Source organism: Lagenorhynchus albirostris, chromosome 16, assembly GCF_949774975.1.
Source record: "Lagenorhynchus albirostris chromosome 16, mLagAlb1.1, whole genome shotgun sequence".
Lineage (NCBI taxonomy): Eukaryota > Metazoa > Chordata > Mammalia > Artiodactyla > Delphinidae > Lagenorhynchus > Lagenorhynchus albirostris.
In genome coordinates this window covers 50,030,737-50,045,186 of record NC_083110.1, presented here as the reverse complement: position 1 = coordinate 50,045,186, position 14,450 = coordinate 50,030,737, and the positions used below count along the sequence as shown (strand labels likewise).

Below are 14,450 nucleotides of genomic sequence, written 5' to 3'. Positions count from 1 at the left end.
AATTCTTTAAAAATGAATGTTTCCAGGCATAAAAAGAAACATTAAAAAACAATGCAAGTAAGTTTTCTTTAAAAAAAAAAAAAGTCCATAGTTACCATGAATTCAGAAACACCAACCACTGCAAAATATTGCTGCCTCACATAGCTCTCAGGGACAGGGATGGGGGGAATTTAGCACTAAGGTATGTGAAGAAACATTGGTCCTTGAGATTAGCCTACAAAGAGCAGTTACTTTCCATATAAATTTTCTGGATGAAAATAGAAAAGCTGTTTAAGCATTATTTGCTAAAGGTAACAGAGCTCACTTATCTCATAAGACATGTACTAAATTAGAGAAACCAGAATTTTACAGGAAGAACTTTTATTCACCACTGGATATAATTAAGTTTTCTAGCTCTGTTAACAGTAAACCCTATAATTATGGTCTTGAAAGAGAAGTTAAGGGTTAACACCTGTCTCATAGAATTTAGTCATTTTATATATCAGGTCTTTTATGAATAACTTATTTAAGTTAAGAGGTTGTGATTTTATTAGCAATATGTGCAAATTCTCTCAAAATGGGAAAAAGCTCCACCATAAACTGGATTTGTGCTTAAATTATACCTGTAAGTGACTATAAACAAATTTAAATGGTTAATTCTTTCTCTACCCCAAATAAAACTTTAGATATATACCTTTAGAATTTTCCTGGCCACTTTGTGTTGGTACTGGACACGTGACAGAAGGAGTTAGATATGGGTCCACACAAAGTGAGCTACAGAGATTTTTAATAATTTTTGAATTGGGACAGGGCGTCCTTCTTGTGCACTGCTGTAGTAGTTTGGCTATGCACTGAGCCGCGTAGTTCTGCACTAGAGTATTCTCTTCTTTTTTAATTGTCTCCATTAATGGTTTTATAATAGGATTTAATTTCTCCGGAAGTTGCTGCAAGCTTACAACTGCACATGCAGCAAAAGTATGCACTCTTAACTGCAACACTTGCCACTCCTGGTTGGTCTCTGTAACTGTCATTTGGACCTGCTGTCGTTTACTATCTAACTGCTGTAACACTTGAGGATTTAAATCGAAAGATGATGTGACTTCATTAAAAACAGCAGTGACCTATTAAAAAAGAGAAATCAAAAATCATTAAGGACATCAACCCCAAATAGCCTGTAAACTCCTAAAGGGCAGACAACAAACTTTCTGTTTCAATTTTAAGTTCCATGATATCTAGTACTATTTTACTATTCAGTAAACTAAATAAATGTCTAAAACCTTCCAAGTAAACTTTATTTTATTTTTTATTTATTTATTTTTTTGTGGTACGCGGGCCTCTCACTGTTGTGGCCGCTCCCGTTGTGGCCTCTCCCGTTGCGGAGCACAGGCTCCGGATGCGCAGGCTCAGCGGCCATGGCTCACGGGCCCAGCCGCTCCGCGGCATGTGGGATCCTCCCGGACCGGGGCACGAACCCACATCCCCTGCATCGGCAGGTGGACTCTCAACCACTGCGCCACCAGGGAAGCCCTAAACTTTATTTTAATCTGACTTAATTTAACATTAGTATTATATTGTTTAAGAAAGACAGTTTCTTGAGAGACTTATTATATCTAATAAGTTTGAGTGAAAAATCACACACAATACCCACATAGTACTTTGGTGAAATGAGAACGCTGTAAGCAAATATAAACCAACAGTTAAGAGAGGATGGTACAATAGTCATTAATTATTTAATTACCAAGAGCTGCTTAAAGCTGTAAGACTGTGGCATCAGACTACTTTACAAGCCCCGTTAAAAGACGGTTCAATACATCTTCTTAAAACAACTTTATGAGATATAATTCACATACAATACACTCACTTAAAGTGTACAATTCAATGGTTTTTATTATATTCAGAGTTGTACAACCATCACCACAATTTTAGAACATTTTCATCACCCCCATGTAACCACTTATCTACTTTCTATCTTGATAGATTTGCCTATTCTGGACATTTCATATAGATGGACTAATATAATGTGTAATCTTTTGTGACTAGATTCTTTCATTTAGCATAATTCTTCCAAGGTTCACTGATGTTGTATCATGTGTAATTACTTCATTCCTTTTTTTGCCAAATAATATTACACTATATGGATATATCAGTTGCATTTTTCCATTCATTAGTTGATGACTGGATGGGTTGGTTCCACCTTTTAGCTATTACGAATAATGTTGCTATGAACATTTATGTACAAGTTTCTGTGCACACATTTTTTAAATTACCATTTAAAGACTGTGTGATGGATTACATAACAAAAAGTCTTCTTGTTTGACAGGTAACTGCAATCATAAAGAGGCTCCATAAATCCAATCTGATCAATGTTGGTCAGAAAAGCCTGTAACATTAAAGAACCTACCTTTTTTTTTAATGGAGAACCCAATTTTTCAGACTTAGAAATAATCAATTCCCTTATGGACAAGACTGATAATGCCAACCTCTATTATAAAAAGCAAAATAGGCACACAAATAAGATCTTCTTTTATCATTATAAAATACCAAAGACTTTAAATTGAGCTGTATCTGCTTCATCTTGATCTGTTCTCTACAAAGGAACATGATCACATACCACTTCTAGCTTATACTTTCCACTTTGCTTTGTCTATTTTATGTGTTCAAGCTTTGCATAAGATTATTTGAAACAGGTTTCATTACTAAAAGTTTAAAAACATTGTCCTAAATACACTATGCTTCTGTCAATTTTCAATGATTCTAGGCAATTTAGGAAAAGCTTTCCAATTACCCCAAATTCATTCACTCAACAAATATTTAATGAGTAATACTAAGAGATGAGTATCAATGTCTTCATACACTCAAAAAATGTTGAGAATAATGTGGGAGACAGATACATAAGTAAACAAGACAATGTAACATGAAACTAAGGTAAGTGCAAGTTGCTGTGGTAGCACAAGAATAGCTTAACTCTTCTTAGAGGAGACAAAAGTAGAGAAGGCTTGCCAGAGGCAGTTAACACTTATGCTAGGTTCTTAAACAATGGATAAGTCTGGAGTTATGGGGACATCTTGGCAAAGAGAGTGAGGTAGGGAGTGCAAAGTGAGGCACTGTCCAAGGAACTGACAACAGCTTACCACGGCCTGAGCACAAGGCGATGAAGGAATGTCAAGAGATGAACTTGGGATGAGCAGAGGCTGGAGGGTAGGGAATTTCTGGCAAAGGAAAGAGGAGCTCAGACACCAAAGTGAGAATGAGTGAAGCAAAGAAAGTGGGTGAGGGTGGTGTACTTCTGCAAGAGAATAACTAGGCTTAAGTGGAGGAAGTTTGAGAATAATGAGGAGAAAAGAGATGGGGAATTTAGAGAAGGTGTTGAAAGTAAGAAAAAAACTAAAATCAAGGAAAAAGAAAATCATGTTTTTAAGTAGGGGAGGGATGTGTTCGGAGTGGCACTAAGAATTTTATTAGTGTGGCACAGCATGCAGGATGGAATGAACCAGAGACTGCCTGGAGCCTTAGAGATGAGTCAGGACCTAGTCATAAAGTACTAAGGCCTTTGACTGGGCTGTGGTGATGGAAACAGAGAAAGGATAAACATAAGAAACTTTCTGAAAGGAAATGTTAACAAGATTTGAGACTGTGCTTAAAAAGGGCTATTTTCTGTTAAAAAATAAATCCCAATTTTGGTTAAGTTTGAAATGATAGTGAGATATCCAAGCAAAAATGCCTAATTGAAGAACATAAAAGATCAAGAGAAGATAGCACAGTACATGGTTAAGAACTAAATTGTGAGAATGGTGACAGACAAAGGAAGACCTTCAGGAAACGCCTATATTTTGCAGGTAAGAATAAAATAGGGATGCAAAGAAAGTTACAAATAGCAGTGGCTCTTAGCCAAGGCCAAGACTAATCTTTTAAAATTGCTCTTCCCTCAAATATGCTCTTCTAGAGACTCTGATATCCCACGTCAAAACCACTGGACTAAGGAAGCTGATGAAACAGAATAGGAGTTTCATTGGGGAGTGAGAGGTTTGAATAAGAAAAGCTTTAAGAGTCCATGTAATAGCTTTAGAAAGAAATGTCAGAAACAGTAAGAAGGGAACCCAGACCTTAAAGAAAATTTGAGGTTTTATTCCAGGAAGGCAAAATATGGGGGAGGGGAAGCAAAAAGGAGAAATTATAGAAAAACAACAATCAGAAAAACTCAGAAAAAAAATTGAAGCAATTTTAGCTTTTTTTCACAGGTGAGAACAAAAAAAATTTCATCTATATTATTTTTTCAATAAGAAAGGGGGATAAGAAATGAAGCACGCTCTTTCACAGCAATCAACACAAGTGAAGCAGCTGAGTTTCTGGTTCTTTAACTCATAAAAGGAAGAACTCATTTACACCACCTAACCTCAAAGACTTACTAAGTACAAAGATACAGTAATCAAGACACTGGTGCTAGCATAACAGACAAATAGACTGAACAAATAGAGCCCATATACAGACACACACTTACATTTCAATTAATTTTTGACAAAGGTGTCAAAGAAATTCCATGGCCAAAGAAAAATCTTTTCAATAAATGATGATAGAAAAATTAGGTATCTATATGAAAAACAAAACACAATCTCTAGTTCACACTATATATAAACATAAATATGGATGACTGAACAAAAACTAAAACTACAATGCTTTATAAGAAAATGTGTGTGAATAACTTCACCACTTGGAGATAAGAAAAGGTACCTTAGGTCACAGAACACAATAACCATAAAAGAAAACAACTGATAAACTAGACTTCATCAAACTTAAAAATATCTGCTCATCCAAAGACACCATTAACAAAATGAAAAGGCAAGCCACACAGTGGGAGAAAATATTCGGAAAGCATCTATCTGACAAAGGATTGGTATCCAGGATATATAAAGAACTCCTACAACTCAATAATAAAAAGACAACCTAATTAAAAACAGACAAAAGATTTAAACAGACATTTCAGAAAGGAAGATCAACAAATGGCCAATAAGACATAAAAAAGTGTTAAACATACTAGTCATCAAGGAAACACAAGTTAAAACCACAATGACACTATCACACAACCACCAGAAAGGCAAAAATTACAAGGAGTGACCATCATCAAATGTTGGTGATGATGCAGAGCAACCAGAACTCTCATATATTGCTGATTAGAAGGTAAAATGATACAGCCACTTTGGGAGAAGTGCAATTTTTTATAAAACTAAATAAACACCTCACCCTATGACCCAGCAATTCCACTCCTATGTATTTACCCAAGAGAAATGAAAATATGTCTTTAAAAAACTTGTACAAAAATGTTTATAGCAGCTCTGAGCTAAGAACTTGGAGTAGCCCAAATGTTCATCAAGCAGAGAAGGGCTTACACTAATTGTGGTATATTTATACAGTGAAAGAAAACTCAGCAATAAAAAGAATGAATTAGTGATACATATAACAACATGTATTTTACAAAACATCATGCTGAAAAAGATCCTTACACCAAACAGCACAGAGTGTATGATTCCATGTATATGAAATTCTAGAACAGGCAAAAGTAATCTATGGTGAAGGAAAAACCAGAACAATGGTTATTTGAGGGCAGGGGATTGACTGGGAAGTGTATGGCACTGTCTGTATCTCGATAGAGGTTTGGGTTTCATAGGTATTTGCTTCTGTTAAAATTTATCATATGTTCCATTGGAGATTTGTACAATTCATAGTACATAAGTTTTACCTCAAAGAAGAACAAAAAAACATAAAAACTCAATTTTAGTTAATGACATAAAAAAAGAGAAAAAAAACATAAAAACTGAATTTTAGTTTAAGTGTACTGATATCTGTCTGTAACTTACTTAAAAATGCACCAAAAATTAAGAAGGATTAATGGTTGAATAGAGGGGTAGAGAGTTGCATATATATGTGATAAAGCAAATTTAGTAAAATGTTAACTGTGTAATCTAGTTGGTAAGTATATGAGACTTCATTGTGTAATTCTCTTATGTTTGAATATTTTCATTGTAAGTTGGCAAAAGGGAGGAGAAGTACTCAAGAACTTAGAGAATCAATTTTTTCTGTACTCTGCCAGTCTTAAGCAAAACTGAGAAGTGACAAAAATGTAACAGTTTTTTCTAATAAAGGTATATTGGTTTGTCAAAGCTGAGATAAAAAAAAAAATCCCTTCCCCATTCTCTTATTTCAAGAAAAGTCAATACAATGAAATAACCTTTCTAAAGGGTAGTGATGACAGGCTACCAAGCCATAAATAGATTCAACAAATTAGTGTTTTTGTGGTAAACATGACATGACAAAGTTCTTATCCTTATTTCATGCTCTAAAATTAAGGTTACTTCTTTACTCACCAGGTCATTAGCTTGATCAATTGTAAAAACATTGTTGTTTACTCTATTACCAACTTCAATATGTGCATCAGCTAATGATGAAATAAGCTGTTTACACTCATTCTGCATTCGTGTGAATGGAACGGCAATTTCATCATAATATAAATGTTCTGAAAGGATATCAAGTAAACGTGGCTGCACAGCTAGGGTAACAGCTCTACACTCCTAAAATATAACAGACAACAAATATTCAGGGCAAATATGTAAACATAATTCCAGAAATACATAAATCTTCACTTGCAAACTACCAAGTCTAAATTTCTATTGATTTTGAACCTATATTCTCTTATCTCCCAGAACAACATAGTTATTAGTTGCACAGAGAAAAGGTATCACACCCAAACTACTCTAAAATTTTAATATGAATGACTATAGCACATGCACATGGAACTATTACAATTCCATTAAACTTTCCACTTAATTACTCTTACTTTATTCTGAATTTATTCCAAGTTTACATATATATTATATACCACAGATTTTAAAATATACAACTGTAAAAAGAAATCAGTCAGAAAAGAACACTTAGCATGCACTAAAAATGTTATTTAAAAACTCATTAGATTTCTTAACAGTTGAACCCATAGCTTCACATGCCATACTGTAGAAATGGATATATAATTTAAAGGCTACTTACCTGCCCCCAAATTTAACTAACCCTTCCCACTCTCTCTGGTTGTTGCCTGCCCCAACCAGAGGGGGAATGACCTCAGTGGTGAGCCATGAGGGGTTCTGTGGGATCTGGGTGATCAGCCTGGGCTTCACAGAGTAAGTCCAGAGAAGCTCTGTGAGGGTCCAGAAACCGAACTGTCAACACTTGCTGCTGAGTCTGAGAGGCACAAAAACACAGCATCACTGCCTCTCCAGCACACCGAGTCCTGCCTAAAAACAGATGAGCCTTGCTTCTTTCCAGAGGCAAAGCTGGGGTTTCAGTTGCAATAGAGCATGGCTCAATTACTTTTAGACACAGCTCTGACAAACTGCTAAGAGGCAGTAACAAGCAGCTCTCACAGCAAGTGCAGACAGTTAAATTTCCAGAATTCCAGTCAATGGAATAAACAAAGCCAGCAGGAAGTTTCTCTGATTTACAGAAGCAAGTCTTACACAAAATCATACGTCTTACTAGAAGTTAAAAATTAAAGGGGCTGTAAGGGAATGGCTTATTTGGAAACATAAAGATTTGGGTTTAAATGTGGAGATTTTATTCTTCCTGTGACCAAAAATCTGCCCTTGCTACTAGTCATAAAAATGGATTTCTATCACTCAAAGCCTCTTATCTTTTGTAGTTCTCAAGTACAAGACTGGGGGTTCTAAGAAAAAAGTCTAGGGTTAAAGGCAAATGAGAAACAATATTGCAATATAATTTGAATACTTTTCTATAAATGTTGGATCTTTATACAGAGAAAATTTTCACTTTTCTGTTTGTAAAATATAATGAAAATAATCCTAACAGCTAAGGAAACTGGTTTAAATTGTCTTCATTTATTTTTGGGCAAAATCTTACCTTCTGTAAAGCAGCCCATTCACAGATTACCAAAGCTACACTAATTCTCTGTAAGGCAGATTTGGAGTTCAAATGGAAGAGTAGTAACTGGCCAAGGGATTCAGCTGGTTTAATTTCTTGGGTTACCACATTTACACCTGGATCACAAATACAACAACAAAGTGCTCCTAACAACCTAAGAGGGAGAAAAAAAGAAGTTACTATAGAATTGCTTGAAGTTTCCCCTACTGAAGCTATAACTTTTCCCAAGGAAGACATAACTCCTATCTTATTTTCATAAAAATATATAAATCTTACTTTTAAAACTTCAAAAAAATTAGAAACTTTTTCTTATGCTTTAATTTTTTTCCTACTCTGTAACTAGTGTGATGGAGGAAAGACTGACAGACACATCAGAGGAATCTTTTGGTTAAATGACTTTTGAGTTTATGTATACTTACTTGGCTGCCATCATTCTAGCCCGCATAACAACAAAATCCCTGGTGGCAGGGTCTTCCATGATGGTGTCTGCACCTGCAATGTACTCCTGAAGTACTTCTTTACTCTGGCTTTGGCCTTGACGCACCTTACCACCTGTTTTTTCCTAGAGGGAATAAGGGGGAAGAAAACAATAATTAAAGATTAACCATTAAAATTTAATAGACAACATCAAAAACACTCATTTGTTATAATCCCAGTAAAATACAGTTCTTTTCACAAAATTTTAATGGATAAAAATTGCTATGCATTTTGTCAAGGTTCTAATGATATAATTTTTCCTTATGTTACAATAATGGTATCATGCTTATAATAAAGCAATACAGATTTCTTACATGGTTACTGTATTAATAATTATGAGTTGAACATACAAATACATTATGTCCCTCTACACTTACCTTGGCTCTAGCTTTTACTTCCAGCAGCATGTTTAAATCAATAGGTAAATGAGAAGGCTGCATCATTAAGCAAAGCCAAGCACCCATCCATGGACAAGCAGCTGCTACCACATACTGAACTGAAGCCTTGCTCAACAATTCCATCCAAACCTGCAGAATGAAAAGGGAACAAGAAAGTGAAATTTTTCTAGCAAGGCCTAAAAAAACCTAATACTTACTTTTAGGGATACTGAATCAAAAAAAACAAAAGTAGGAAATAGCACAGAGATTAATTTTAAAATTCAATATAGAGGCTTATTTTTAAATACTGTTTTTGGGTAGGTAGGTTCATATACTAAAAAAAAGTAATACACGAGAAAGTTTTTTAAAAAAGGAGTACAAAGTATTTTCCTCAGTATTTTATGAAAATCACTTAAAAAAAAAGATACCCATAAAAATAAGTTATCAAAATCTCAGTAAGTCTCTGAAATCCTTTGTATGTATCATAAAGCTCAATATGCAGTCCTATATTCAACACCGCTTCAATATATAATAGCTCCTATAAATAACCTCTGCTAAATTCAGAGGTAGTAATATCCTAGTATAAATTAAGAAAAGTATAAGTCTTGATTCATGATCTTACTCAATAAAGCACCTTTTTTGATGCCTAGCATTAAATGGGCTAGGGCCAGCATGTAGAAATAATACCAATGTTAACCCAAGGCTGTTAACAATGAGCCACCTCAGAGGTCAGCGATTCAAGACTAACTTAACAGGTTTTAAAGGTACAACAGTGCCATCTCCTCCCATAAATATTATTAAATACATCAAATGTCTATTCTTTAAAGGTTCCAACACATATGACCAATTTTGCTAAGTAATAAAAAAGTACAAGTCTAAACTATGACAATCAGACTCTATATATGACCAGTAAATCCCAAAGATACTCTGCAGGATCAATAAGCATGCTGATAAACAGCAAAATGAGGGATGGAGAAAAGCAGCCTTTCCTTCATTTTATTTTCTGTATTGAGGCTACAAAGAAAGCGCTTAAAACGTTTGCCAGGTAGGTCACACAAGCAGCAGGGCTAACCAGGACTTTACTATATTCCATAAGAAGCCTATTTCCTTGTCTCATTTTGCAGATCTCCAGACTATTCAAATCTCTTGGATGATTTCTAATTTCTTAAAATCCCTGATCAACAACAGTACAGAGTTATGAAAATTTTTTTACATCTACCAAGATACTGGGAAAGGAGTACAGATATATTCACCATATACCTTGTGAATGAGGTCCAGAATTTCCTGGCTGCTTTCTAAAACACAAAACTGAAAAATGTGTCGAAGCATATCAGGAAGGATAGGTATAAGCCAAGATGAAGAGTTCTAAAAACAAAAACAAAATTATAGCATATAATTCTTTGGTGTTAGCTTATTTAAAAAGCTGTAAGTCAAATAACAGAAGTACTACCATGAAAAGACTGTATGACTTCATCAATAATGTTCAACTGGTGATAAATTTTGACAAGATTCTGGAGCAACAATACCGCATTTATTATTCCAATGGTTTGGAGAAGTTAAATGGCACACAATCGCTAGGAAGCTGGAGAAAGTCTGATTATGATTAACAACACTAAATTGTGCTTCTAATAAATCGAAATCATCCTCTATACGGGAGCAAGCTCTAACCAGCAACAACTCTTTGGTTACATTATATATCACTGCTCAGTCAGGGAAATTTGACAAATGATCAGATTACTGCTGCTGTGCTAAATAAACAGTTTAAGTTCTATGTGCTCACCATTAATGCAAGTAATGAACTGTAAGATGATATCTAACCTAGAAAATTCAACTTTGAGTTCACTACAAAATTAAGTAAACTGTTCTTTTTTTGTGTGTGTATTTATTTTTGGCTGTGTTGGGTCTTCGTTTCTGTGTAAGGGCTTTCTCCAGTTGCGGTGAGCGGGGGCCACTCTTCATCGCGGTGTGCAGGTCCCTCACTGCCGCGACCTCTCCCGATGTGGAGCACAAGCTCCAGATGCGCAGGCTCAGCAATTGTGGCTCACAGGCCTAGCCGCTCCACGGCATGTGGGATCTTCCCGGACCGGGCACAAACCTGTGTCCCCTGCACTGGCAGGCGTATTCCCAACCACTGCACCACCAGGGAAGCCCCAAGGCCAATGTTTTTAATCTATTTTGGGTTAGGGACCCTTTGAAAATCTGGTGAAACTATACACAGAGGAGGAACCAAGATGGTGGAGTAGAAGGATGTGCTCTCACTCCCTCTTGCGAGAACACCAGAATCACAACTAGCTGCTGGACAATCATCGACAGGAAGACACTGGAACTCACCAAAAAAGATACCCCACATCCAAAGACAAAGGAGAAGCCACAATGAGATGGTAGGAGGGGTGCAATCACAGTAAAATCAAATCCCATAACTGCTGGGTGGGTGACTCACAGACTGGAGAACACTTATACCACAGAAGTCCAGCCACTGGAGTGAAGGTTCTGAGCCCCACATCAGGCTTCCCAACCTGGGGGTCCAGCAACAGGAGGAGGAATTCCTAGAGAATCAGACTTTGAAGGCTAGTGGGAACTGATTGCAGGACTTCGACAGGACTGGGGGAAACAGAGACTCCACTCTTGGAGGACACACACAAAGTAGTGTGCGCATCGGGATCCAGGGGAAGGAGCAGTGACCCCAGGGGAGACTGATCTAGACCTACCTGCTAGTGTTGGAGGGTCTCCTGCAGAGGCGGGGGTTGGCTGTGGCTCACCATGGGGACAAGGACACTGGCAGGAGAAGTTCTAGGAAGTACTCCTTGGCATGAGCCCTCCCAGAGTCTGTCATTAGCCCCACCAAAGAGCCCAGGTAGGCTCCAGTGTTGGGTTGCCTTAGGCCAAACAACCAAGAGGGAGGGAACCCAGCCCCACCCATCAACAGTCAAGGGGATTAAAGTTTTACTGAGCTCTGCCCACCAGAGCAACAGTCAGCTCTACCCACCACCAGTCCCTCCCATCAAGGCTCTTACATAGCCTCATCTGCCAGAGGGCAGACAGCAGAAGCAAGAAGAGCTACAATCCTATAGCCTGTGGAACAGAAACCACATTCACAGAAAGATAGACAAGATGAAAAGGCAGAGGGCTATATACCAGATGAAGGAACAAGATAAAACCCCAGAAAAACAACTAAATGAAGTGGAGATAGGCAACGTTCTGGAGAAAGAATTCAGAATAATGATAGTGAAGATGATCCAGGACCTCAGAAAAAGAATGGAGGCAAAGATCGAGAAGATGCAAGAAATGTTTAATAAAGACCTAGAAGAATTAAAGAACAAATGAACAGAGATGAACAATACAATAACTGAAATGAAAACTACACTAGAAGGAATCAACAGGCAGAAGGACGGATAAGTGACCTGGAAGACAGAATGGTGGAATTCACTGATACGGAACAGACTGAAGAAAAAAGAATGAAAAGAAATGAAGACAGCCTAAGAGACCTCTGGGACAACATTAAACGCAACAATATTCGCATTATAGGGGTCCCAGAAGGAGAAGAGAGAGAGAAAGAACCTGAGAAAATATTTGAAGAGATTATAGTCAAAAACTTCCCTAACATGGGAAAGGAAACAGCCACCGAAGTCCAGGAAGCATAGAGAGTCCCATATAGGATAAACCCAAGGAGAAACACGCCGAGACACATAGTAATCAAATTGGCAAAAATTAAAGACAAAGAAAAATAACTGAAAGCAGCAAGGGAAGAACGACAAATAACATACAAGGAAACTCCCATAAGGTTAACAGCTGATTTCTCAGCAGAAACTCTACAAGCCAGAAGGGAGTAGCATGATATACTTAAAGTGATGAAAGGGAAGAACCTACAACCAAGATTACTCTACCCAGCAAGGATCTCATTCAGATTTGATGGAGAAATCAAAAGCTTTACAGACAAGCAAAAGCTAAGAAAATTCAGCACCACCAAACCAGCTCCACAACAAATGATAAAGGAACTTCTCTAAGTGGGAAACACAAAAGAAAAAAACCTACAAAAACAAACCCAAAACAATTAATAAAATGGTCATAGGAACATACATATCAATAATTACCTTAAACGTGAATGGATTAAATGCTCCAACCAAAAGACACAGGCTTGCTGAATGGATACAAAAACAAGACCCATATATATGCTGTCTACAAGAGCCCCACTTCAGAACTAAGGACACATACAGACTGAAAGTGAGGGGATGGAAAAAGATATTCCATGCAAATGGAAATCAAAAGAAAGCTGGAGTAGCTATACTCATATCAGATAAAATAGATTTTAAAATAAAGAATGTTACAAGAGACAAGGAATGACACATAATGATCAAGGGATCAATCCAAGAAGAAGATATAACAATTATAAATATATATGCACCCAATACAGGAGCACCTCAATACATAAGGCAACTGCTAACAGCTCTAAAAGATGAAATCGACAGTAACACAATAATAGTGGGGGACTTTAACACCTCACTTACACCAATGGACAGATCATCCAAAATGAAAATAAATAAGGAAACATAAGCTTTAAATGACACAATAGACCAGATAGATTTAATTGATATTTACAGGACATTCCATCCAAAAACAGCAGATTACACTTTCTTCTCAAGTGCGCATGGAGCATTCTCCAGGATAGATCACATCTTGGGTCACAAATCAAGCCTCAGTAAATTTCAGAAAACTGAAATCATATCAAACATCTTTTCTGGCCACAACACTATGAGATTAGAAATAAATTACAGGGGAAAAAACGTAAAAAACACAAACACGTGAGGGCTAAACAATACGTTACTAAATAACCAAGAGGTGACTGAAGAAATCAAAGAGGAAATCAAAAAATACCTAGAGACAAATGACAATGAAAACATGATGATCCAAAACCTCTGGATACAGCAAATTCAGTTCTAAGAGGGAAGTTTATAGCTATACAAGCCTACCTCAAGAAACAAGAAAAATCTCAAGTAAACAATCTAACCTTACAACTAAAGGAGCTAGAGAAAGAAGAACAAACAAAACCCAAAGTTAGCAGAAGCAAAGAAATCATAAAGATCAGAGCAGAAATAAATGAAGTAGAAACAAAGAAAACAATAGCAAAGATCAATAAAACTAAAAGCTGGTTCTTTGAAAAGATAAACAAAATTTATAAACCATTAACCAGACTCATCAAGAAAAAGAGGGAGAGGACTCAAATCAATAAAATTAGAAATGAAAAAGAAGTTACAACAGACACTGCAGAAATACAAAGCATCCTAAGAGACTACTACAAGCAACTCTATGCCAATAAAACGGACAACCTGGAAGAAATGGACAAATTCTTAGAAAGGCATAACCTTTCGAGACTGAACCAGGAAGAAACAGAAAATATGAACAGACCGATCACAATTAATGAAATTGAAACTGATTAAAAATCTTCCAACAAACAAAAGGTCAGGACCAGATGGCTTCACAGGTGAATTCTATCAAACATTTAGAGAAGAGCTAACATCCATCCCTCTCAAACTCTTCCAAAAAATTGCAGAGGAAGGAACACTCCCAAACTCATTCTATGAGGCCACCATCAACCTGATACCAAAACCAGACAAAGATACTACAAAAAAAGAAAATTACAGACCAATATCACTGATGAATATAGATGCAAAATTACACAACAAAATACTAGCAAAC

General features: G+C 36.5%; 1 protein-coding gene across 1 annotated transcript in view; it reads right to left on the bottom strand.

The window, feature by feature from the left end:
- BTAF1 (B-TFIID TATA-box binding protein associated factor 1) overlaps nucleotides 1-14,450 on the bottom strand; it is a 95,703-nt gene that overhangs the window by 29,421 nt on the left and 51,832 nt on the right. Inside the window, exons 15-20 of the mRNA XM_060126369.1 lie at nucleotides 10,017-10,121; nucleotides 8,757-8,906; nucleotides 8,322-8,464; nucleotides 7,882-8,056; nucleotides 6,339-6,542; nucleotides 674-1,100 (exon numbers count right to left, since the gene is read on the bottom strand). Coding sequence (XP_059982352.1) covers nucleotides 674-1,100; nucleotides 6,339-6,542; nucleotides 7,882-8,056; nucleotides 8,322-8,464; nucleotides 8,757-8,906; nucleotides 10,017-10,121 — 1,204 coding nt within the window. The remainder of the gene's footprint in view (nucleotides 1-673; nucleotides 1,101-6,338; nucleotides 6,543-7,881; nucleotides 8,057-8,321; nucleotides 8,465-8,756; nucleotides 8,907-10,016; nucleotides 10,122-14,450) is intronic.